The following is a 26101-nucleotide window of genomic DNA, read 5'->3' on the forward strand; positions in this document are numbered from 1 at the left end:
GACTCAGGTATCTTCCGTCACCGTGTGCGTGGGTGGGGACACAGGTATCTTCTGTCACCGTGTGCGTGGGTGAGGACACAGGTATCTTCTGTCACCGTGTGCGTGGGTGAGGACACAGGTATCTTCCGTCACCGTGTGCGTGGGTGGGGACACAGGTATCTTCTGTCACCGTGTGCGTGGGTGAGGACACAGGTATCTTCTGTCACCGTGTGCGTGGGTGGGGACACAGGTATCTTCTGTCACCGTGTGCGTGGGTGAGGACACAGCTATCTTCTGTCACCGTGTGCGTGGGTGAGGACACAGGTATCTTCCGTCACCGTGTGCGTGGGTGGGGACACAGGTATCTTCCGTCACTGTGTGCGTGGGTGAGGTCACAGCTATCTTCTGTCACCGTGTGCGTGGGTGAGGTCACAGCTATCTTCTGTCACCGTGTGCGTGGGTGAGGACACAGCTATCTTCTGTCACCGTGTGCGTGGGTGAGGACACAGGTATCTTCCGTCACTGTATGCATGGGTGGGGATACAGGTATCTTCCGTCACCGTGTGCGTGGGTGGGGACACAGGTATCTTCCGTCACCGTGTGCGTGGGTGGGGACACAGGTATCTTCTGTCACCGTGTGCATGGGTTGGGACACAGGTATCTTCTGTCACCGTGTGCATGGGTGGGGATACAGGTATCTTCCGTCACCGTGTGCGTGGGTGAGGACACAGGTATCTTCTGTCACCGTGCGCGTGGGTGGGGACACAGGTATCTTCTGTCACCGTGTGCATGGGTGGGGATACAGGTATCTTCCGTCACCGTGTGCGTGGGTGAGGACACAGGTATCTTCTGTCACCGTGCGCGTGGGTGGGGATACAGGTATCTTCCGTCACCGTGTGCGTGGGTGGGGATTCAGGTATCTTCTGTCACTGTTTGCGTGGGTGAGGTCACAGGTATCTTCCGTCACCGTGTGTGTGGGTGAGGGCAAAGGTGTCTTCTGTCACCATGTGCATGGGTGGGGCTACAAGTATCTTTTGTCACTTATGTGTAGGTGGGGTTACAGGTATTGTGGGAGATCCAGGTAGCCCCTTGACTATTGCTATTTACAAATATGGGAAAATAAGAGTTGGACAGAATTTTCTCTTGTGGCAGTGTGAGCCCATTTCCCTTCTTTCCTTACTAAGAGGAAGTTCTGTTAGTTCACGGAAACCCAGAATCACACGTACCCCAGTCTGGAAAGACCCTTGATTGAAGCTTTTCAGCTGAAGAACTGGGGCCTTCCTCTAGGGACTTTAATCCAAATTCCAGAAAGGCCTGCATGTCTCATTAGCTGCTGTCTGGAAGCGCTCTCTCAGCTTCCCCGCAGCCCTGAGGAACCAGCACCCGCTCCTAGGACACAGGCCAGCAGGTACCCACAGCCTGTCTTTCACTTCCATTCTGTCCTGTACGCTGTTCCTTATCCTCTCTTTCCTAACCAAGCTGGACCCCTTCTATGATGATATTCCCCCCTTTTCTCTAAGCTTTTATTCATCTCTTCCTCAGGCTCTGTCCCATCTGCTTCAGGGGCCTTGCCCATGGGGAAGAAGCCATCTCCAACACCTCGTCCCCAGGAATGTGGCCGCTGCCCTTCACTTTGCAGCCCCAGAAAGGAAGCCCCCTGGGTAGAAGTGTGCCACATCTAACAGGGCACGGGGGTCAGCAAGTTCTGTGCAGGGGAAGCGGTGGGTCTGTTGACAGATGGGGAAAGGGAGACAGCGCTCTGTTTGCTTCAGCGGGGACGCAGGCTACAGGTACAAGCAGAGCACAGGTACTTGTGATCCCGGCCATAGGCCAAGTTCGCTGTACACGGTGCTAGGCTTAGAGACATTCAAACCCATGCTTGGCTTTCCAAGGCACCTGCATTTGCAACAGAATGAGACCACGGGGGTGACCCCAGGGTGAGGCCAGTAGAGGTCTGCATCACTGGGCTCCTGGGAGGGCTGTCCAAGCTGTCAGAACACCGGGGTGTACTTTCTACTGTTTCGGGTTTTTCAAAAAACTCTTCCGTAGACTTCTTTCATTTTCTCCAGTTTCAAAGAAAAAGGCCCGTTTCCCTTAATGGCCTAACAGTCAGCAATAGCTGTTTATACACAGAACACTACCCAGCATTGTCTGAACTCTTCTCATCAGCATTTCAACCTCACTACATCACCCTGAGGAGTGTCACCTCCATGTTATCCATGGGGAATGGAAAACTGTGAGAGAATGCCTATCTTTCCCAAGGTTATGAGCAATTCAGGTTAGCATGGGATTTTGAAGATGGGTCTATCTGATTGGAGCCAGAGTCCTCAGCCTCGTTTTCTTAAAGCGACATCACACACCCTATTCATTATCACCCGTTACAAGTAGCATGGTGTCATGAGAAATCTGATTGCTTTCACAAGATTCTTGACAATTTATTGAAATAATAAAAAAAAAACTTGTCACTCATTCACAGAACTCGTTTGACATATACATCCATTCATTCTCAGTGGAATCTCATGCTTCTAGGGATGAGGCAGGTCAGGGACTTTTCCAGTTTTAGACAAGGAAACTGGGGCCCAGAGGAAAAGTGACTTGTCCAAGGACACACTGCTAGAAACACTGTGGGCAAAACTAAACCTCAGAGCTCCCAAGAGACCTAGAACTCTTTGTCAGTCCTGGGGCCACCTCTTCAATAAATAAGTGTACAAAATAAATAAATAAATGTTCCACAGGAACCGCAAGGAGCCCTCTCAATTTCAGAGGGAGCTCTGTAACTAGTTTGGCACTGATCTTGACAGGGCGGCAAGGTTCATAGATGGCTTCCTTGGGCTACAAGTTCTGAAAAGCTACAGAGACATGTAAGGCCAAGGAATGCTCGGGGGTGTGGGTAACTGCAAGCCTGTCATCCCTTCCAATATCCTTGCCTAGGGATCATAAACTGCCTTTGTTTAAAGACAGGTTCCAAGCGCAGTGTGGGAAACAGGACCCACAAAAGCCCTCTCTGGGCCCCAGTGACCAACAACTCTTCTGGCACAATGTCCTGGACTTCTGTAAGATCTGCAGCCCTTCACATGAGGAGGAAGCTGGCTGTGGGCAGATGGGTTCCGGAGTCCACTTCCTCCCCACCCAGAGGCTGACAGGGCCAGTTTAGATAACATTTCACATGGAGGACCCTCTAAAGATTCAGTCCTTGTTTCACAGATGGGGGCACTGAAGTCTTCTGAGAAGTGACAGGTCCATGGTCACACTGAACACAGAGGGCAAGGACACTAGCCCAGTACGCTGCCCTGGAGGTCTGCAGCCGGGCATTAGCAGCAAATATAGATGTAGGTTCCACCCCTGACTCTTTGGGACCTGACTAAGGCTGGCTAACTAAGGCTGTCTGAAGGGCAGAACTCTGGCCAATGCAGACAACCATAGCTTCTTTGGTGTATCAGCAAGATGGTATCCCCAAGGGGACAAAGCAATGTTTGCTAGAAAGAGGGGAGATGTCTGCAGATGGATATCAGAGACACCCCATAAAACTGGAAACCGTGTCATGGGTCTGAGACCCTTTGCCCCACATCTAGGGCAGCCACATACTGAAGATCTCCCCATGACAAGCTCCTTGCCCAAGTGGGCTGCCAGCCCCAGTAGGGAAGTATCCCCATGTGATCACCTCAGAGATCCAACTTGCCCTGCCCCCTACTCTCCCCCTGGAGCTCACTCGGCACCCTCTACCCTCTCTACACCCTGGTGCCTCCTGGTATGGGCTAAGCTGATTTCAGCCTGGCATGGTTCCTAAGGTCCCAGAGTTCCCCAGCACAGCACAGCACAGGATCCTGTGATACAGAAACAAATCTCAAGGAGGGAGAAGGCCTCTTCCCATCCCTTTCAGCACCGTGGTAGCCTGCAGGGCCCCAATGAACAGAATGGGCCACTGCCACCCATGTACCCAGCATTCATCCAGCAAGATGGCCTCTTCCAGTCCCTTGGGGACCTGTAGAAAAGTACCCAGCCTGGCTTCACATATCCCTTTGACCCCTGGACCATCCATCTGGTCAACTTGACTTCACGTACCCCTTTGACCCTTGGACTGTCCATCCGGTCTAGGCCAGGGAGTAGGCACGACTAGCATCAAAACAGACCTTATCTCACGTCACTCCTTTGAGTTTAGGCTGGAGATGTGTGACAGGTTGACCAGGTCAGAGTCAAAGCTGCCCAGAAGTCCAATGGGAGCTACCACACAATCCAGAGAACCAAGACCATGGGTAAACCTCCAGCTAGTTAAGCTCAGGTCTTCACAGCTGGCTAAGGCCAGGAGTGGCCACTCCTCTGTCAGCTGGTTCCACTGGCCAGCTGGAGCCCTTGTAGGAGCCACACCCAGCCCCGGGGAATCCTGTTTCAAATAGCCTTTTGCCAGAGCTGGTAGAGGCCAGCCTGTTTCAGCCTGCAGACACGTCCAGGGTTTGGGACCAAGGTCATTTGTCAAAGGATTCTCATCTAGGGAGCCTCCGGAGCTTGCAGTCTCTTCTGTGGGCCTGGTCTGTTTTAGGTAGCCCTGGAATGTCATCACAGCTGGATCTTCTGCCTCAGGGACCTTGGGCTCCAGTATGCTGATGTGTCCCAAGGCTGACTGGCATTGTGTGTGCTCAAGTTTCCCCTCAGAGTTCTGGACTAAGCCAATGCCACTGTCATCCTGACTGTGGCTAGCACTCCTGACTTGCTGGTCCCAGCTGAGCCCGGGGCCACGGTGCAGGCTGGGCTCTTGTAGGCAGATTCCACTGTCCGTGCTGTTGCTGCTGCCATTGCTATGGCTGTCCTGTAGCTCTGGGGACTCCCCCTTTCCCAGAGTCCCCTGAGACTGAGGTTCAGGGCCAGGGAGGAGGAACGGGGGTTCCTCAGTCTGTAGTGATGGCTTGCAGCTGCCAAAGCCACTGTCTGTACTGCCGTGCAGGTCCGAGTCCCTCGGCTCCGGGGACACCTTCAGGAAGGCCTCAGGGCCCAAAATGTGGATGGTGTTGTAAATCTCTGGGCAGGGAAGGTTGTTTGGGATGAAGGGATCAGGCTTCTTAAAGTCCTGGGGTGAAGAGAATAGGGTTAATGAGGGTTAATCTCCATTGTCAATGTGACTGGATTAAGAAGCACATAAAACACTTCTGGGTGTGTCTGTAGGGATGTTTCCAAAAAGGTTTGAGGAAGGAAGACCCATCTTGAATGCAGGTGGCACCATCCCATCAGCTGGGTCCTGGACTGAATAGGAAGGACAGAGTAAGCTGGACACCAGCATTCATCTCTCTCTGCTTCTTGTCTGCAGATGCAAGGTGACCAGTCACCTCACGCTCCTGCTGCCATGTCTCACCTCAATCATGGCCTGCACCTTTAAGCTATGAGTAAAAATAAACCCTTTGTGGCTGGAGAGATGGCTTACTGGTTAAGGGGCTTGCCTGCAAAGCCTAACGACCCAGGTTCGATTCCCCAGTAACCATGTAAAATCAGGTACACAAAGTGGCACATGTCTAGAGTTCGTTTACAGTGGTTGGAGGTGCACCCATTCTCTCTGTCTGTCTGCTTGCAAATAAATGAAAATATTTAAAATAAATAAATAAAATAAAGTAAACCCTTTCCTCATTAAGTTGCTTGTGTCAGATATTTTGTCATAGCTACAAGAAAAGTAAGTCATATTGTAAGAGAGGTGGGGCCATCTACAGGGACCTTCCCCAGGTGCCAAGTGAGGCTGAGAGCCACGGGGAGCCGCAGAGGGCGCTGCACAGCCTGGGTGGCATGCATTGTGCTTCCTGGATTTGTATTGGCATCAGACTTTTCTCCTGGTGAGCCGCGCAGTTTGGCACAGGCAGGTACATAAGAAGCCAGCATCCCCAAAGGCAGACTTTACGAGACTCGCTGGAGATGGAAGTTCTCTGAAAACCTGGGGGAGGGCTGAGAACTGGACACATCCAGAAGCATTTCAAACTGTTTTGACAAAGATGCCAAATAAGAAATAACTGTTGGCTGGGGAGATAACTCTGTCTGCAAAGGCACTTACTATGCCAACATGAGGACCTAAGTTTACATCCCCAGACCCAGGTCGATGCCCAGCATGGCAGTACATGCCTGCAGGCCCAACACTCCGGGCGAGGCAGAGACAGGAGGATTCCTCCGAACTGGCTGGCTAGCTAGACTGGCCAAATCAGTGAGCTCTGGGTTCAGTGAGAAATAGACCCGGTCTCAATAAATCAGATGGAGAGTGACTGAGGGAGGAAGTCTATGTCAACCTCTGCTCTCTTCACACATATGCACACACATGTATGTATTAACATGTATATACACACACACCACATATACATATGCAAAAAGAAAGAAACGTTACTAAGAGCTTGCATATATAACTCATATAAATAACTGAAATTAGTTTCAGTTTATCTATGTGCCATGGGGTATTTTGTCCAGTCTGGTCTATTCTATTCTGTTCTGCTCTATTCCACTGCCATACCCATTTTCTTTTTTTTTTTTTTAATTTTTATTTATTTATTTATTTATTTGAGAGTGACAGACACAGAGAGAAAGACAGATGGAGGGAGAGAGAGAGAATGGGCGCGCCAGGGCTTCCAGCCTCTGCAAACGAACTCCAGACGCGTGCGCCCCCTTGTGCATCTGGCTAACGTGGGACCTGGGGAACCGAGCCTCGAACAGGGGTCCTTAGGCTTCACAGGCAAGCGCTTAACCGCTAAGCCATCTCTCCAGACCCCATACCCATTTTCTAACCAGTAGCCAAGGACCTACTCCTCTTTAACTGCCTGGGGTCCCGGGGAAGTCCCTCAACCCTCCTCTGTTTGTTCCTCTGCCCATAATGGGATTCTTTCTGTCCAGAACACAAGGACGGGTCTGTCTCAGGACCCTTGCGCGTGCTAACCCTGCTTGTTAAGCTCCCCTTTTCCACACTTTGTACGGCTCTGTCCGTCTTGTGCTCCTCTCAAATGTCACTTCTTCAGAGGTTTACTCACACATCCTTGCCAAACCGGTGCTCTATTCACTCTCTCCATGTTAATCGTGTTTATACTCCCTACCACTTAGCTGAAATTGTTTATTGTCCCTATGTATACTTATCCACTCCCCACTCCCAAAAGAACATGAACTCTTTTTTAAAAATTTTTTTAAAGTAGGGTCTCACTGTAGCCCAGGCTGACCTGGAATTCACTCTGTATTCTCAGGGTGGCCTCAAACTCACGGCGATCCTCCTACCTCTGCCTCCCAAGTGCTGGGAGTAAAGGCGTGTGCCACTACACCCACAAAGAACATGAACTCTTGAGGTAGTGACTTGCCTGCCCTGTTCATCACTCTGTCCCCAGAGCCTAAGCTGAGTTAGAACTAGCAGCGACTCACAGGAGTGTTGATCCCGTGACTCAGGGCTGCACACCCGCCCTCACTTCCTTGGTACTTAGTGGCTCAAATGTAACACTCGTTGCTTGAGTCTAGGTTACTAGCACAGCAACTGGTGATTAAGGAGGTGTACTCTGGAGCCAGACTTCATGGTTCAAACTGCAGCTCTGTCTCCTATCAGCTCTGTCCTGGGGCCAAATTCCTTATCTCCTCTGTGCTTTAGTTCTCCATTCACAGGTGGAATTAATGAGAGCACTTGCCTTCTCAAGGCTAAGCATGTGAAGGGCTTAGAAGCAAACACAATCAATAAACTCATGCTGAGTTGAACTGTACCCTCTGGTAATTCTGTATTTCCTAGAGATGAAACCTCCAGCTCAGAGAAGTAAAATGACATGCCCAAGGTCTCACAGCAGCAACCCTGGAGTCTGTGCACAGCTATTCTGATTAGAGAGTCACTGCTTGGCCAGAGGTACCTTGACGGGCTGACTGCTGGAACATCAGTTCAAACCGCTAACAGCTGAGAACAAACTAGGAATGCAGTGCAAGGCTCTGTGCGCTGTGCTCCCCCTGAAGTCAGTGGTGACTGACAGCTCCATGAGGGAGGAGACTTGGGCTGTTTGTATTCTGGGGAGGAAACTCCTCCAGGGCAAGTGGATGCTGTGACCCACAGGTTCAGAAGGAACAACCCCCAGTGGTTGCTTGTCACCTCTGGGTATTTGGTGTCTCTATGTCATAGCTTTACATACAAGTGCCCTGTTTGCCCGTGGGCTGGAATCAAGCCCCGGGCATCCTCAGTACCACCTTAGTCAGCTTTTGCCCTGACAACATTTGCAAGCACTCTAACCAGATCAAAGGCCACTTCATTCATTCCTGACATCCCTTCTGAGCCCCAGCTGTTTCCTGGCCAGAGCACCAGGGCCACCCTCCCCTACCCCATGCCTTTGAGTTATCTAGTCCAAGTCCCCAATCTCCAGGGTCAGGCTCCATGGTGGAGTTCACTCATCTCTGAGCCACCACCACCTGGACTCCAAGCCCTGTGAAGAGTACTGACTCAAGGTACTGTGAAACAGGACAGTGATATGTGCCTGCAGAATAGAATCTTCCAGAAACACAGAAAGACAGTGAGGACAACTTTCTGCCAGATACAAGAAAGAACATTAAACCTCCCGAAGGCTATAAAGACTAACTGTCCTGTCTCTTAACGCATCGGATGGGTCAGGCCACCCCATCTTTCTTTCCCACTAGGGTGCATTCGTATAGGTGACTCCACAGCCATCTACACAGCAATGCTGGTCCAGCTCTAGGAGCCGTGGCTGGCCCCCTCTGACTCAGCCTAAATGGAGGCCATGGATGGGCAGAGGTTTGGGAAATGTCACAAAGTTCTTACTAGTTGGGTTCTGGAAGCTGGCTTGCCCATGTGCCTTCCACTTGAGAGGGGCAGGAGGCTGTGAGCTCCCTGGTCAGAAGAGAGCCCACTTCATGCCATCTCTCCACCCTGCGCCCTCCTTCCCCTCTGGAAATGCCAGCCCTTCTTTCTTTTTCTACAGACTCGTCTCACTAGGGTGGATGATGCATCCCATCCTGACTCCTGGCTGTGTGTGGAGCAACCTCTCTGTGCCTCCCCGTCTCACTGGTAAGATGATAATGATGATGTTAGGGGCAGATGAAAGATGCACAGGGGCTTGTCCACAGGCCACGGTCAGCAGATAACAGAATGGGTTTGTGATGACTCCGCAAGAGCTGGCCGTCACCGGGACACTTGGAGGCACCGCTGCTGTCAAGACTGGGCTTCATGTTTGCTTGATACCTGGTCCCCATGATGTTGGATGAGGGTGCCGCCTGTTCGTGCCGTACTCAAGAGCACAGGGGAGCTGACAGGAGGGCTGCCATGCAGGGAAGGAGCTCTTGGGGGCACTCACCAGAACTGCAGGGAGCTTCCCCTTGCTCCGCACGTAATTCTGGAGGGCCAAGAAGACCAGGCCTCCGCAGAGCAGCAGGAAGAGGGTGAAGAAAATGCTGAGGTTCGTCACCGTCAAATCTGCAGACCCACAGAGAAGCAGTTAGGCGTATACAGCGACGGTCCCCAGAGATTCCCTTGGCTCAGCACCTACTCAATGAGACACGTGGCCTCAGGACATCCCCAGGGGCAACTTGCAGGCTATAGCTCTATAGATGTCTAGGTTCCTGAAGTTCTGGATGACACACCAACTCTGCCTCCAACAAGGGAGGAAGGGGAACAGCAGAGATTCAGGGCAGCCAGGGCTGGGTTCAAATCCTAACTTCAGCCCTTACTAACTGTGAGACTGTGGATGAAATGCCGAGTCTCTCTGAGCCCCACTCTGTCCATCTACACAAAGGGGAAAATGACAGTTGCTGCCTCGTCTGATGGCTGTGAAGACCACGGTGCTTTGGCACACCAAGCCTCCGTTTACCTCATCTGTTCCTCGCAACAACTTGAAGAGGTCGGTCACCCATTTTATAGATTCAGATCTGGAGGCTCAGATAAGTTAAGTCACTTGTCCAAAGTCATATGCCTTGTAAGCCGTAAAGCTGAGATTCAAACAAAGCCATTTCTTGGGCTGGAGAGATGGCTTGGCAGTTAAGGCACTTGCCTGTGAAGCCTAAGGACCCATGTTTAACTCTCCAGATCCCACATAAGCCAGATGCACAAGGTGATGCAAGTGTGCAAGGTTGCACATGCGCACAAGGTAGTGCACCTGTCTGGAGTTCATGCAACAATTCTCTCTCTCTTTAAAAAAAAACCAAACATTCCTTTCTGGGTGAATGAAGACACAGAAGCTCTTACAATTGTCTGGCACACTAATGACTTCCATGACAATAAACTGCTGAGTGTCCTTCAAATATAAATGTGAGGGACTCTTTCACATATGCTGGGGACTCCTGCCCTGGAGGAGGTGCTTCCAGGCTGTATATCGGAAGCACCATAGGAGCACTTAAGCTGCCTTAGGTACTAGTTATGGCTTCCTCTAGGAAGTTATCAGATTGAAAGGCATTGAGGGCAAGGCATGGCCTCCACACCTGATTTCCTGTCCTGGGACAGGGCCTTGGGGCCTGGCTGAGAGCCTGGAGTAGGCTTTGTTGACCCCAACAGCTTTTTCAAGGAGCCACTTCAGTTCCTTAGGGACAAGCAGGCCAGGGAGGCTGTGGCACCCTGAGAGACTAGCAAGGCCCATACCCAGCAGGAACCAGCACAGTTGTTCGAGGGGTAACGGGGAAGTCCTTGAGAATCCCATCTCTGCTCAAGCGAAAGTTCCCAGTGTAACTATTCTGGCTGAAATGAAGACACCTTAAAGAAGTATTTGCGCCCATCCCTTTGGCCATCAGACTATTGAAATAGTGAACTCCATGGTATTAGATTTTCTCCAGTGAAGGAACTTGTCTCCCAGAAAGAGATTTCACATAGTGCTAACAACTTGTTAGACCTCATCATAGGAGACTAACATTGAGACATTGATATGGGTGGGGGCACAGCCTAAGTGTGATTGCTTAGTTATATCTAACTGGCCATCTACTTAACCCTAAACCTCATGGTAAGATGCCACAAGACAGGCTGGGGGAGTCGGGGAAGGGCAGTTATTAAACTCTTTTGTTCCTCTTCCCAGTGTGGTCATATTAAATAAATCTCGTATTCTGCTTTTCACTATTAATTGTGAATATTTAATTGGACTACTAAGGGTGGGCGGTGAAACCCAGAGGGCTAACAGGCTGTCAGGGCCCAGATTCTGACCCTAACAGCCTGAGTAATAATTGTGGTGAGCCACAACCAGGAGAAAAGGCACATTTGTATGTTAGCCACCTGCAGTATTTTAACTCTAGGTGGAAAGACTGAAGTGTCCCATGCAGATTCTAGAATCACTTTATTTTAGGGACTTTTATCTTCCTACTTCAGCCAGCGTCGGCTGTGTTCTTACCTCGATCTGGTGAAGCAGAAAACTGATTATTTGTACTGTATTTTGGACTCTGGAAAGTCTGACCTTTGGTAAGTTTCTCCCCATTGGTGCGTATTAGGTTTTGCCTTCCTGCTAGTTTGGGGCCTCTCTGAGCTGTTTGGGTTCTTTGGGAGCCACTGTGAATAACTTCCATTTGGTGACTGGCTTTGGCCTTGCAGAGTTCTTCTGAGCTCTTTCAGTTCTACTGAAGTATTCTGGGGTCATGTCACTTGTGTGGCAGGACTTAATATTATTTGGGCATCTGCAGTGTGACAGGAAGCGACCTGTTGAGTCATTAGGGTTCTTAAACTGTACCACCCAGAGAGGAAGCATGTCGAGGAGATTTCTATTAGGATTTGTGTCACCATAACATTATTAATTTTGGGGGGGGGGTTAAGGTAGGGTCTCATTCTAGCTCAGACTGACCCGAAATTCACTATATAGTCTCAGGATGGCCTCAAACTCATGGTGATCCTTCAAGTGCTGGGATTAAAGGTGTGCACCACCACGTCTGGAAATTATTAAGTTTTTACTATCTTGGTTCTCCCTAGGAAAAATTCTAGATGACTAGTTTTTGTTTTTGTTTTTGTAACTTAGGATGGTTTCTAAACAGCTGGAAGAAGCTGTCCCTTAGGTTGGGTGAGGATGGACAGCTCTGTGGAGAAGTGCCTGGTCCAATGCTGGCACACCAGTAGCCCTGAGCATCGCTTGCTGGATTGTTCGGGTCCTTCTTGGCCCCCTGCATCTGGATGGATGCCCCGGCCACTCACACTGCTGGCTGAGACGTAAACACTGCTCCTCCGACCATTCTGCCTTGTTTGTTCGGGATGCCACTGATGGTTTCACCTTCACACAGAACTCTCCCCACTTTCCAGGCACTGACAGGTTGAAGTTCTCATGGGGCACCGTATAGACTGTGAACTGGAATAGAAACAAGAACAGCAATGAGATCTCCCACGGCATGCAGAAATTAGGAGCTGGAGGGGCCTGCGTGGTTTTCTGCAGGGATAGGGATGAACCCAGGACCTCACAACACTAGGCAAGGGCTTCTGCTAGGTGAGCCAGCTCTGGGGGGGCTTTAAAGATGACCTTAGCCAAGCCTCCTTCAGTCTCTCTTTTGCTTTTTTTTTGGGGAGGGTTTTCAAGGTAGGGTCTCATTCTGGTCCAGGCTGACCTTGAATTAACTATGTAGTCTCAGGGTGGCCTCGAACTCACAGCGATCATCCTACCTCTTCCTCCTGAGTGCTGGGATTAAAGGCATGTGCCACCACGCCTGGCTGGTTTCTCTTTTCTAAGGTAACAAACCCTGTGATGGTCAAGGCACTCCAACATCTCTGTAACCACACAGACTGATTTCATTTTAATAGAGCAAAGAGAGTCTTTTATAGAGTTGGGGCTTTTCACACAAGGGGCTGGAACCAACTGAGGTGGAGGCAAAAGTGGATGCATGTTGTGGATTCCCCAAGTCACTGGAGCATTTATAGCCTTATGTCCCTATCCATAAACAGGAAGAAGATACCCAAAGCCTAGCTGGCACATGCCTGTGTACTGCTGGCACTTGCACTTGGGGGGCATGCTCTCCTCACTATCTCCTAGGAACATAAGTCTGAGGGCTGCAAGCATGCCAGCCTCTTTTTTGCTCCCCAGAACCCTTTATTCTTGTGCGTGCAAGGCTCCCCAGTGGGACACAAAGGTGACTCCAGTCCAGGGACCCCTGGCCTGGCCTGGTGGGCTTCGGGAATTCCATACCATGTTTTCTGGCACCTTGCGGATGGCAATCTTATACTGACGGAAAAATTCAAAGATGTTTTCATAGGCGTCACCTTCAGGGGTTATCTGGGGCCTGGGGGGCTGAATGGTCCCAAGGATGAAGTCCTTGTGCACCTCCAGCTTCACGCTACCAACCGTCAGGGTCACTGCATGAGAGAGGAGTAAAGACATGAGATTGAAGGCTGTGGATGGCATCTACAGCCTACCCACTCTAACATCTAAGTCAGGGGGTCCAACCTGTTACAAAGGCAGGTGTCTTAGACCCACTCAGCACCCAGGGAAGCTGGATTTCTGTCTGGGTTCTGGAAATGCAAACTTCAAAATACTCCCTAGGAAATGCTTTTGTAACCAGCTGAGCCCTGGCATGGGAGCCAGTCCTTGGGAGCCAATGATCTTCTGGACCTCAGCTCTAATTCAGACTCCTACAGAACATTCTGACGTGCACCCAGACCCTATTCAGGACCAGTGTGTGCAATGGAGGGATTCTAGTGACCATTGTGAGCCCTCCAAGAGGAGCACCATCTTTTCTTCAGGAGCAGAGGGATTCACCCGTACAGGGGATCAGGCCTTTACCAAGAATCTACCTCCACCCACCCCAAGAACTCTCTTCTGCAGGATAAACAACTCTGGTTCCCTTTAAAAAAAAAAAAAATCTCAGATGGTTTCCATTCCTTTTATGTCACCTTCTCCAAAGTCCTGACTCAGACCTGTGGAGACAGCCAGTTCTGAGGTAGGGAAGCGTGGTTGACGCGAGGAGCCATGGGAACAGAAAGAAAAACTGGGGTTCCTGACAGGAAGGAACCCAGAAGGCTTTGCTTGGGGTTCAGGGGAGGCAAATTACCTTCGTCCATGGTGAAACGGGTTTTAGTGATGGTCCAGTTGGAGTGCTGGCTGCCCTCCATGGCCCGGACCCGGGCCCAGTAACCAAAGCTGCGGTACAGGTCCAGAGTGAACAAGGTGAGGTCACAGGAGAGCACCAGGCGCTGGCTACAGTTGGGAAGAAGTTGCCAGTCTTCTTTTCCATACCTGCGGAGATACCAGGGTGTGCACTCTGGGATCAGCCTGTACCCAAACCTCCCTTCTTTTAGAGGGATATGGGAGGCCAGGGTATAGTGGAGAGATTGGACTAGCCCTCAGGGGTCTCCTCTAGTCCAGGCACCTAACTGTGCATGGGGGACAGGGGAAGGGAGGTCTTTTTCTTCTTCCTTGATCTAGGTCTCTTTTCACACTAGTAGTCCTGGAGGCTCCTGGATGGAAGTTTGAGTCCCATTCCCCTAGAAAGACATGCTGGCCAGCATGCTTCCCTTTTCCAAGTTACCCTTTACGAATGTTTGTCCAGAAGACTGGAAAGGCTAGGCCTAAGAGTAAAGGTTTGCTCACCACCCCTTCCCCAGGCTCCCCAGTACACTGCTCAGCTCATAAGAGACTCAAGCAGTACATGTGTTGGCTCCTTCCTGGTTTCATTTTAACCCTAAGGCAGCTACCCAGCCACCCCCCCCCCCGTCTGTCTTCCCATTTTCTTACTTAAGGATGGCAACTTCATAGTAGGTGCTGTTGGACTGATTTGGGATGGGTGACCAGTGGAGGATGTGCTGGAAAAATTTAGCTTCAAACCACACGGAAGGAGGGCTAGGCAGTTCAGTCCCTGGGGGAAACAGTGTCAACATCAGAACTAGAAGTCACCTCTGGGGACAAGGAGGAGGATGGTGATGGTGGCAAGGGTTATAAGTCACGTATTAGGGGACTTGATGACGAGCTAAGCGCTTTACATATTTTCCATTTAATGATCAAGGCAGCCCTGGGTACTAGGCACTGATTATCCCAAATTTACCAAGGAAGAAATGGAAGCTAGAACAGTCCAGTGGCTTGCCCAAAGCCCATGGAGCTGTTAAGGGGCAGAATGGGGACTTGCATCCAGATGTGTCTGATTCCAGAGCCAGTCCTGTGTCATGTCACCGTCTGTCCCGCCTGGAATCAGAAGCCACAGTGGGGCAAGCTGGACCTGATGCATCCCAGGGAGAAGGTCAGGGTGAGGGCGAGGCACGCAACAGTGAGCTCCGAGACTAGCCAGGCCCCGGCTCTGCCCAAACCCTGTCCCTGCTCTAGGGCCATCCCTAGGCCTGGTTCTCTTTCCAGCCCCTACCCAAGGCCATCACCTGGATTTCTCAGGGTACACAGACACCCTGCTTGTTGACATCTCGCTCTTCTTCACAGACCTCAAGGGATCCACAGGCTGAGAGCCTGCCCCATTCCCTAGCTTCTAAAAGGGTCTTATCTGCTGGAGGAGAGGGCTCAGCAGTTTAAGGCACTTGCTCAAAAGGGCTTTATCTACAGCAAGATGCCCATCTAAGGCCAGGGAAGGACAGCCAGCCCTGCTTCTAGATTGCCTGAGGACCTCCTCACAGAAGTCTAAGATAGGGACTGAGGAGATGGCTCAGTGGATAAACACTTTCCTCTCAAGCCCGAAGAACCGAGTTTAGACTCAGGGCACCCATGTAAATGCCGGGTAGTGTCAACCTGCCCGTAATCCCAGCACTTAGGAGGCAGAGAAGGGACCCTGGGGCAAGCTGATAGCTAGCTAGGCTAGCTGAGTCAGCGAGCTCTGCGTTCACTGCCTCATTAAATAAAGTGGAAAGCAATCAAAAAAGATGCCTAAAGTCAACCTGTGGCCTCCGCACACATGGATATGCATCCACACACAGTTGAACACATATACACATATGCATGCCCAACGCGCGCACACACCAGAAAAGACAAGAAACTTAATGGAAAACCATCTCTACCCTCCTGTGCCCTCAGCCCAGACCCACTATTCACATAGGGCAACCCAGACTCCAGGAAGCTCGAACTGCAGCTGCCGGTGTTTACTCTCTTGGAACCCGTTCTCTTCGCTGTAAGAATGCCACTCCCGAGGGCTGAAGGTCAGTGGCAGTGAGTTCCCCTCCTGCCTTCCAGGCCCCTTAACATGCCTCCCCTTGACAGTCTGTTACCGTCTCCCGTGTTTTCCAACTTCTCATCATCTCTCCAGTTCTTTCTCAGTGACCGTCCTTCTCAGAAAACTCTAGTCCCTGCCCCCTAGCTTTTTCTCATAGACAGTCTTTGACCCTGAAGTCAGTGTTTCGATTGCAAAACTCTAGTTGGAAAGTGAAAAACTCAGCTGGTCTTTGTGGTGTTTGGGCTGAACATCCCCATCGCTGCTCCAGATCACATGACTGGGTGACCGTGCGTCTTTACTTTGTACTTGGAGTTTGGTAGAAATGTTGGGGGACCCTGCTCTCCCTACCTCTGTGTCCTTGGTTCCTCCATCACTTCCCCGCCCCAACACACACCTTGGACTTTTTTTCTGTTGCAGGAACTCAGCATGGGTAAGGGGCTGCTGGGGGCTAAAGGCCAGCAGGGATGGCCAAAGGGGCGATGGGAGAGGGGGTGAGGAAGGGGCAAGGATGAAGATGAGATGGGAATAAGATGGGGCGCAAGCAGTCCCATCCTCCAGAACAGCATAAACCCTGGGGCTACCGATAGGGTCTGTTGAGAGGTGGGAGTGTGAGATGGGGTGGGGGTGGGAATGGGGGGGCGCAGCAAGTACTGGCGGTGCATACCGGTCTCTAGCCACCGCACCCCCAACGCGGTCAATCTCAGCCTCTTCCGCGACAGGTGACTCTGACAGTCTTGCCCGCGTGAAGGAGACCGGGCTGGGGACGAGGAAAGTCCTGAGATCATGGGGGCCGGGTCCCGGGGAGCCTTACCGTGGGCGCCGGAGCTCCAGCGCGGGCCGCCGAGCGCCGCCAGAGACAGGAGCAGGCGGGCAAGCATCCTGCGCGCCCCGCATCGCCGCGGCTCTGAAGCTGCCGGCTGAGCCCTGGGGCGGGACGGACGTCGGGGAGGCGGGACCCGACACGCCCCGAGCTCCAGGCGGGCCAAGGCCACGTGAACGACGCAGCCCGGACTGCGGTGCGTGCACAGATGTCCCCAGGCGGAAGTGCAGCCGGGGCCAACTCTGCCCTTTTGCCCTCTGGGCTTCCACTGGTGAGTGAGTGCGTGCGTGCGTGCGTGCGTGTGTGTGTGTGTTAGGGCACAGGTGGCGAGGGTCAATTTCACCCCGCTGGAAGCTGGCTGAGGGTGAGCAGATTTTATGTGTTGAGCAGGCTGGGAGCTGAGGCAACCTCTCAAGAGTTGTGCCAGGCTCAGAGCATAGGTGTGCCAGGACACGTGTGCCCATCCTGGTGCTGCCCCAGGACACACTGCAGGGCTCTCCGCTAGACCAATGCAGGAGGGTGGCCCCTTAGGTGACTTCATACTTTGGGATCTCCTAGGCTTTTGGGGTTTCTTTCATTGGCCAGAAACCTTCCAGTGAGAGCTGGTGACTGCTGGGTGACCTGGCAGCAGTAAAGTGTATCTTCAGTGGCCAACATGTGAGCACGTGTGTGCACATCTGTCAGGTGCATGCCTGTGCTCTTGCTCTCTGAGAGCACAGGGACTACCTGGCCCTTCTTGCTCCTGTGAAGTTTCCGGGGCAAGGCCTGGTGCCCCATACTGGAGACACTGCCCTCTAGAGCTTTGGCAAAAGGAGTTCCAACTTGAAGATATGGGACCGAGTACTGTGTGTGTGTGTGTGTGTGTGTGTGTGGTATAAGAGCTGAAAAAGTGTCCTCACTGCTTGTGGGGAGTTGCACCCTGTTTAAACACCGTGAGAATCTCCCTGTCCGCTGGCCTCAACAGTGTGTGCCAAGTAGGCTGGGGTGGGGGTGAGGTTGGGGTTCAGGCTAGAAATACCTCCCTCAGTGATGGCCAGTGAAGGTCAGGGAGCTGCAGGCACATGGATAGTGGAGAGTGACACCTATGACCCCATGAGAGCACATGATTGGTTACCTTCGGAGGACAGTTTGTTACCATGCCTTCAGAGATCGTGGGTTGTGTTGGGGAGATCCGGGTTTTTTAAATGTGTGTAGATGTTTTTCTTCACTCTCTGTTGCTCAACTGGGCCATCAAGAAGAGAGTTGCTTAGGAGTACCCAGCCATGACGTGCACGGGGTGTGGCTGCTTCTGAAACGACTTCTCAGTTCCTGCTTGCCTTTTTGACGGAGCCCCTACGATGCTCCTTCCTCATCTGCCTTTACTTTTAGTTTTTGGTTAAGCTCCAAGAATTTTAAAGTCTTGCTCCATTACTTTTTGGGGGGTGGGCGGTTCTAGATAGGGTCTCATCCAGGCTTACCTGAAATTAGTCTCAGGCTAACCTCGAACTCAGAGCAATCCTCCTACCTCAGCCTCCCGAGTGCTGGGATTAAAGATGTGTGCCACCATGCCCGCCTCCATAACTTTTCTGAAGGAAGATCAGGATTGTTCATTTGTGCACCAATATTTATGCATTTTGGATTTTGGATGAGCCAGCCATTGTGCTGATGCTGGTAATAAAGTGGGGATGGTAAACCAGGTCCCTTCCTCAAGAAACCATCTAGTTAGTCAGAAAGAGAGCAAAGATTTTCGTAGTCTCTGGTAAGGGAAATATAGGCTAATGCAGGGACACTGGGTAGAGGATAAACAAGGTTTACTAGAGGAGATGGCAAGTAAGATGAGACTCAAGGGGAAAGCAGGAGGTGGCTGAGTCAGGAGAGGGTAGGAAGGGACCTGTATACTTGGTGATGAGGGACCTCAGCACATCTTGAGAACCCTGTCAAATATGCAGGCACTGCTGCTGTAAGATGAGAAAACCGCTCTGGCTGGCATAGTCTCATGCCTTGCTCAGGGCAGAACCAACCTTGAGGGCAGGCTATGCTAGCGTACAAAGCCCCATAGAGAATACCCAGAGGAGAAGTGATATCAAACATAAGATTACCATATCTTAAAAAATAAAGAAAAATATTTAGAAAAAGAAGACAAACCTACATGTGTCTTATTTTGTGTTCAGTTGTTTATTCTTCCAGTCTGACAAATCCACCCTGAGGTTCTGTGATTTCTGGTTTTTACACCTGTATTGGGACGTATGAGAAAGTAATAACCGTGCCTTAGAGTAACTGAGTTCCTATGGTACATCAAGCTCACTGTAAACGACTTTACATGACAGCAGAGGCCAACCAGATGCTGATCAATTGCCTTTCCTCTTCCTCGGCATGTGGGCAGCTGTTTCCTACTCTCCCTTGCATAGCTAGAAAACATGACTGGGTTTTAAAAAATATAAAGTTGAATTTATGGGTGTCACATCTGTGCTTGACTGTGTGATTCTGTCAGCCACTTAGAAAGCCCCAGTGGAGGACTTCCAGGGAACGGAAAGACTTGAGTCCTTTTCATGGAAAGATCCCAATCTACTAAACAGGTAGGAATTGCACTCTTATATCAAGCCATAGAGATATGGGGATTTTTCTTATAATAGCTGCTGTTACCTACCCTGATTCATTTATATTTCCATCTCTCAGCCACCCAGCGGGGTGGATGTGATTGTCACTGTTTGGTAAATGGAGACATTCTGGCAAAGACTGAGTAGTTTGTCCTTGACATTTAGCCAGGAAGCAGCTGGGGCTATTTGACTCCAGAATTTTTGCTTCTTCTGGAAATCTTGGTAACGGTTCCTTTCCCAACCTTGGAAGAGTCCTTGCCAGAGATAATGTCAAGTGAATTGGGAGAGAAGGTGAGAGTGGGGATGGGGAAAGGAAGGCAGCTCAGGGCAACAAGAGTGGTGTTGTGAGCCCTGGAAGCCAGTGGACATCTCCCATGGCCTTCTAGGGAATTCTTAGGGCAGATTTGGAGCTCCATTGTCTCATTTTCACCCCACTTCTTCTGAGTCTTTACAATGAGTCTTCTAAATGGGCATCACTGGGGGGTAGGGTGGGCATCTGAGAGAATGGGAAATTGTGCTTCAGTGTGGTCACAGGCTCATACAGCCCTAAGTTTTTGGTGCCTGGACTAGTGTTTGGGGATCTTCCAGGTCTTGTGATAAATGTGTCAGAGCTCTACATAACAGAGAGAAATTGGGAGGAACTGACCCTGAGAAGGAGACAGAAAGGAGGAAGTTGCCTGGGGAAACTTGGCAGTCCTTGGGCAGAGCAGGGTTTCAAGTGCAGTGCCCACCAAGGCTCGGGAAGGCATGCTTAGCCCAGCTCTAGTCCCTGGAGAAGCCTTCTGGTTGTTGTCTGTAGAACCTAATTCGTACTTACCTCCTTTAATGTCTGCCCAACGCCCTCCTGGCTGAGTCTAAAATTGCTGAGAAGTGACCCCCTTTTCCAAACAGTGGCTCAGCCTTGGATGAAGAGCAGATTGCATTTCAGCCTGAAGAGTGATAGGCATCCGTGACGGGCTGGGCAGGACAGGGACAGATTTGATTTTAAATTAAGAAGAAAGCCAGAGTGTGGAGGGGTAGTCAGGGTAACTCATTCACTCAGTGGTAGAATTAAAACCACACTCTCCAGATTCCAGTCTGTCTTCACACTGTAGCAGCTCCGTGTGTAAAACAATGAAGGCTGTGTGAGGTTGTCATGTTGTCACTTGGAGGAAAGGGGAAGGACCACTGAACAGCCAGGTGAGGGACTGCCCCTACTGATTCCCTCGAAGCAGCAGAACTCGGGCTAACAGCCTCCTTGTGCCTACTGTTTGCACCGGGTACTGCTCTTGGTTGGTATAGCCAAGGCGGAGTCCATCGGCCTTGGAAACAGGAAGCCTCATTTTAGCCTCAGCTTATCCCACTACCAATTGTGTGCCCTTAGCCCAGGTCCTTGACTTCTAGCTATCTTGTGATTGAGTAACCTTGTTGGGCTGTTAGAAGGCTGGACACAGAAGTGTCCAAATAGCGATGAAGGCGTCCTCCATCAGAGGTGGCGTGGTCAGTAGAACTATCAAGCAGAAAGCGCCTCCTGCTGGCCAGAAGGAGCAAGTTCCTTGTCCTCATGCCTGAATTTGGCCTCTGAACTCCATCCCACTAGATCACCCAACATGACAACATATTCTTGTGGAATTTCTTTTGTTTGCTTGTTTTTCAAGGTAGGGTCTCGCTCTAGCCCAGGCTGACCTGGAATTCACTATGTAGTCTCAGGGTGGCCTCGAACTCATGAAGATCCTGCTACCTCTGCCTCCCGAATGCTGGGATTAAAGGTGTGCGCCATCATGCCCGGCTGTGGGTTTCTTTTTTTTTTTTAAAGAAAAATTATCTTAGCAGGAAGGGTGAGAGCCTATTCACTACCATTGCTTCATAAAATTGGAATGCAAGAAGTTAAGGATGGAACAGACACAGAAATATACTGGGTTATTTCAACGAAGACTGTGTCTTCCTTCTCTAGTCCAGATGGCCTTGACTTCTGCTGTTTTTAGGGTGTTATTTCCTCTTACTTTTAAAATAGCAGCATCCTGAACCCTTATCCTCAAAATGCAGGAAGTTCACCTGTTGCTGGGTCTACATTTCCAGAGCCACCCAAATGGGCTTATAGCTCATCTCTTAATGTCCTGTGATAGTGGCCTTTGGGCTGTGGTGGATTACTTCAAGCATGGATAGGCCCACCAGATTTTAAAATGATCTTGGACCTTTTTTTTTTTTTTTTTGGTATTTTTGAGGTAGGGTCTCACTCTAGCCTAGGCTAACCTGGAATTCACTGTGTAGTCTCAGGGTGGCCACGGACTCATGCAATCCTCCTACCTCTGCCTCCTAAGTGCTGGGATTAAAGGCATGTACCATCACACCTGGCATATTATGTTGGACTTTTAAAAAAGATATTTTATTTATTTATTTATTTGAGAGAGAGAGATAGGGAAAGAGAGAGAGAGAGAGAGAGGGAGGGAGAGAGGGAGGGAGGGAGAGAGAGAGAGAATGAGAATGAGCATATCAGGGCCTCCAGCCACTGCAAACAAACTCCAGATGCATGCACCAACTTGTGCATCTGGCTTATGTGAGTACTGGGAAATTGAGCCTCAAGCCAGGTTTGGATATTTTTTAATATAACCAAAGTACTCAATAATTTACAACTGCTTCAAGACAGAACATCTGGGAGGGCCACTGAGTCAGCCCCATTCTGCAAACCCTCTTGAGCATGCAAGAAGGCAGTGGACTGCCTGCTGTGGACTTCTGGCCTCTCTGGACACACACACATGCACACACACACACACACACACACACACACACACAGAGAGAGAGAGAGAGAGAGAGGGAGGAATCCTTTCATTGTGCCCCAAACCTACCTATTAAAAATTATTTTTTAATCTCAAGATAGTTCCTAACAGGAATATCACCATTGCCAGCGGTCGTACAAAGGTGTAGTCTGGCTCTTGTGGTCCACAAGGGTGGCAGGGGGGCTCCCTTTGCTCTAAATAGTGTAGTTGAGCCAGGAGTAAGATGGGGGCATGTAGTGCCAATTCCAAGGTGTTTCCACAGCTGCTCCTCCATGGAGGGGAAGTGAGCTGGTCTGCCTGCACCTCCTGCCTGTGTGTGGGCTTTCTGGTCTTCTGTGAACACTACCCAAGTTAGCAGTCACCTGGCTGGGGTTCTGTTGTTCTACTGAGCAAAGATCATAACAGGCAAGAAGTCGATTTTTTGGTGTTAGCAGACCTGAGTTCCTGAGTGCCAAAAACTTATGGCTTAGGAGATGGGCTGACAGACTCAGAGGCTTGTCGCTCCAAGCCCTCAGAACTAGAGGGCTATGACTCAAGGTTATGCAGAAGGGTCAGATGGGAAGCTCACTGCTGTGGACTTGGATTGCCAATGGCCCGGCACTTGGCTGTTAGTGCATTTCTTAGCTCTTGGCAGCAGCTCGCTGTAGCAGCAGTGAGCACCAGCTAGTGGTAGAGTTCCCAAGCCTCGGATGTTGGGATCTCCTGGTTCCTAACAGGAGCTTTGGTTATCGAGACACCCTCCCCCAGTCTATAAAGTGACTAGGGTTACAAGTCTTGGGCCTCGGGTGTTAGGACCCTTGGCCCATAGGACTTGACAGCTCCCTGGTATTCACTCTTCCAGTGACTAAAGCCTACGGTCTCTGTTGCAGTCAGGTTGGCATTGCTGGCAGAAAACACCTGACCAAGAGTGGCTTGTGGGGGGAAAAGTTTTGTTTTGGTTTATAGACTTGAGGGGAAGCTCCATGATGGCAGGGGAAAATGATGTCATGAGCAGAGGGTGGACATTCCCTCCTGGTCAACATCAGGTGGATAACAGCAACAGGAGAGTGTGCCAAACACTGGCAAGAGGAAACTGGCTATAACATCCGTAAGCCTGCCCCCAACAATACACTGCCTCCAGGAGGTGTTAATTCCCAAATCTCCACCAGCTGGGAGCCTAGCATTCAGAACACCTAAGTTTATAGGGACACCTGAATCAAACCACGGCATTTCACCCCTGGTCCCCATAAACTGATATCCGTACATGCCCAACTTTAAAAGTCCCCATAGTTTTTATAAATCCCAATGATGTTCAAACAACCCCATAGTCCAAGATCTTTTAACTGAGCCATAATTTAAAAAAACACCATAATGGCACAGAATAAATACCCACACTGCAGAAGATGGCATTGGGTATAGCAAAGAAATATTCCACCAATACAAGATTTAAACAGGCAAACATCAAATCCAAGCCCAACAACTCTAGCCAGTGACAAGTCTCCAAGTCCCATGTTTCTAACCAGCAACAAGTCTCTGGAGTTCCCAGCTAGGCTACTCACAGTCCTGGAAAACTTCATCGGGGCCAGTAGCTTTCCTTAGCAGCCATCTTGTGGTCCCGGCCTCTCCACTGGGTCTCCACTGCAACCCACATTATTTGAAACAGTCCTGGCTGGAGTGATGCTTTCTGGAGCAGAGAGCTTTGGCAGTGGCAGTATAGCTTTCTTCCTTGAGGCATCTACAGAGTGCTTGAAGCATCCAGGCTGCCACAGGGCCAGCCAGCCCGCTTCCAGAGAGGGCTGCATGGCTGGTAGTCCTATGCTCAAGGAAGTCATATATAGGGGAAAGACCTGTCAGAAAGTCTGACTTTTGCTAGTTTTAATAGTTGTCAGAAGGCATTACAAAGGATGCTTGTAATATACATTGAATAGTACTAATAGCATTGAATAGTACTGAATAGTATTTAACCATGTTTGACAGTGTTTAACGTGTGCCTCAGTGTCCCAGGGAGAGGTGTGTCCCTCTGACCTGTGCACCTGATTCTCAGATATGGGATAGCCCAAAGCATGCCTTAGGAAGCCATTTCTCCATCTTCTCTGGACAAAAAGGTGTTTCTCTGTCATCACAGCACAGCCAGCCATTCATGCAAATGAAGGGCTGTATTTACACCAATCACGAGCCACAGTTGTTAGTGCTGAACCATACCAGCAGCACCTCAGTTTGGTCCCACTGTGGATGTCCAAGCATGCACATACTTTCTCTGGACAGACCTAGAAGATTCTCTCAGGACAGAAGGAGTCTCCCACCTAAAAACGCAACTCTGAAATTGCAGAAAGTGCATATCACAGTGGTAGTGAGTGTGGTTGTTGAAAAGCTGCAAGGCTGTGGTTCAAGACCAGGTCTGACTCATCTGTCACTTTGGTCAAGTCACAAATTTCTCAGGTCTTAAAACAGGTGTAAAATGAGCATGATACGACTTTTTCTAACCTATCAGGTTATTGTAAGGATTCAGGTGAGCAAATGTTTGTCCGGTACCCTGGCCTAGGCACAGTGGGGTGCAGAACTGAGTCAACACTGGCCTATCAGATTCAGGGATTTAGGCTTGTCCGAAGTAACGCTAATACAGTGTAAGGAGCCCCAGCTTAGATAGGAAGTGTTATGTTTTATCTAAGGCATTCACATTACTGTGATCACTTTCACTCTTGAACATCTCACAGTTAGCTACCTCTTCTCTCTATCCCCAGGCTCCAAGAGGCCTCGTCCTGACAATCCCAGCATCCTCGCTGCGAGGTCAGTTCATTTACACCCACCCAGCACTCTTCCTTATGACATTTTGAACATACTATTCTTCCCTTTCACGGAGTTAATAACAAGAAAGGGTCAGCCAGGGATGGTGGTAGACAAGGAATGGATAGACGCGCCCAGCAGTTGGGAGAGTGGGAGAGGAACAGGAAAGAGGGAAGCTACACCTCCAGAGGGGACTTCAAGCTCTTACTTATCATTTATAAGAAAACGAAAGTCAGAGAGGAAGAGCTGTCTCAAGACGATGCCGGTTCACACCTCACCCTCAGCTTCGCTCTGTGGCAATCTGACCTTTTCAGACAGAGCAAGACAGGTGGTGCTCTTCTCACCTTCTTTCCCCAACTCTTTTCAGCAAGGTGACATTTGTGTGACTAGGGGGGAGGTTGGTGTCCCACTAGTGTCTTGGTAACCAATAGTCAATGCCCTTTCTGTCTGTACTTGTTTGATTTCAGTCCCACCCCAAGACCCTCTTCTTAGGACATCAAAGGGACCTACGTGGAAAATTACCAGGACCTATGAAAGCAAGACTGGTATTTCTTCTGCAGATCTTAGGAGCTTGTGTGTGTGGTGAGGCCAACCTTACATGTCTTACAACTTTGGTAAGTTGGAGCTGAAGAGATGGCTTAGCAGTTAAGGCGTTGCCTGCAAAGCCTGAGGACCTGAGTTCAATTCTCCATACCCACGTAAGGCCAGGTCCACAAAGTAGCACATGCATCTGGAGTTGTTTGCAATGACATTATGGCCTGGGGCACCCAGTGTGTGTGTGTGTTTCTGTCTTTCTCTGCTTGCAAATAAATAAATAAATAAATATTTTTTTAAAAAACTTTAGTGTTTAAAACTTATAAAAATTCTTTGAGTTAAGTCAGAAATACACATACACACAGGATCAAGGGTTCAGAAATAATGTAAAAATTTTTATTACCACTTTGACATATGGTATGAGGTTTCTTAAGTAGATGACTGTTGCCTAAGGTTCTAAATTATGGAGATTTATTTTTATGTGTAGTGTGGGCACACTTGGTGTATGCCTGTGTGTGCAGATGCATGTGCCCTGTGCACACATGGGCGGAGCCAGAAGAGAACACCACATGTTCTCCATACTCTCTGCTTTACTTCCTTGACACAGGGTCTCTCACTGATGCGCAAAGTGGAGCATGCATCTAGAGTTCGTTTGC

At 50.0% G+C, this 26101-nt stretch overlaps 1 protein-coding gene across 1 annotated transcript; it reads right to left on the minus strand.

Moving 5' to 3' along the window:
- Window positions 1–2465: 2465 nt before the first annotated feature.
- On the minus strand, window positions 2466–16886 carry Il10ra (interleukin 10 receptor subunit alpha). The gene is made up of 7 exons (XM_004667330.2): window positions 16808–16886; window positions 14586–14706; window positions 13903–14087; window positions 13041–13207; window positions 12062–12212; window positions 9261–9379; window positions 2466–5041 (listed from the first exon to the last, which is right to left on the minus strand). Exons 1-7 carry the CDS (start codon window positions 16872–16874, stop codon window positions 4121–4123), a joined length of 1731 nt encoding a protein of 576 aa, XP_004667387.2. The 5' UTR covers window positions 16875–16886; the 3' UTR covers window positions 2466–4120.
- Window positions 16887–26101: the final 9215 nt, after the last annotated feature.

This window comes from Jaculus jaculus, chromosome 3 (assembly GCF_020740685.1).
Source record: "Jaculus jaculus isolate mJacJac1 chromosome 3, mJacJac1.mat.Y.cur, whole genome shotgun sequence".
Taxonomy (NCBI): Eukaryota; Metazoa; Chordata; class Mammalia; order Rodentia; family Dipodidae; genus Jaculus; species Jaculus jaculus.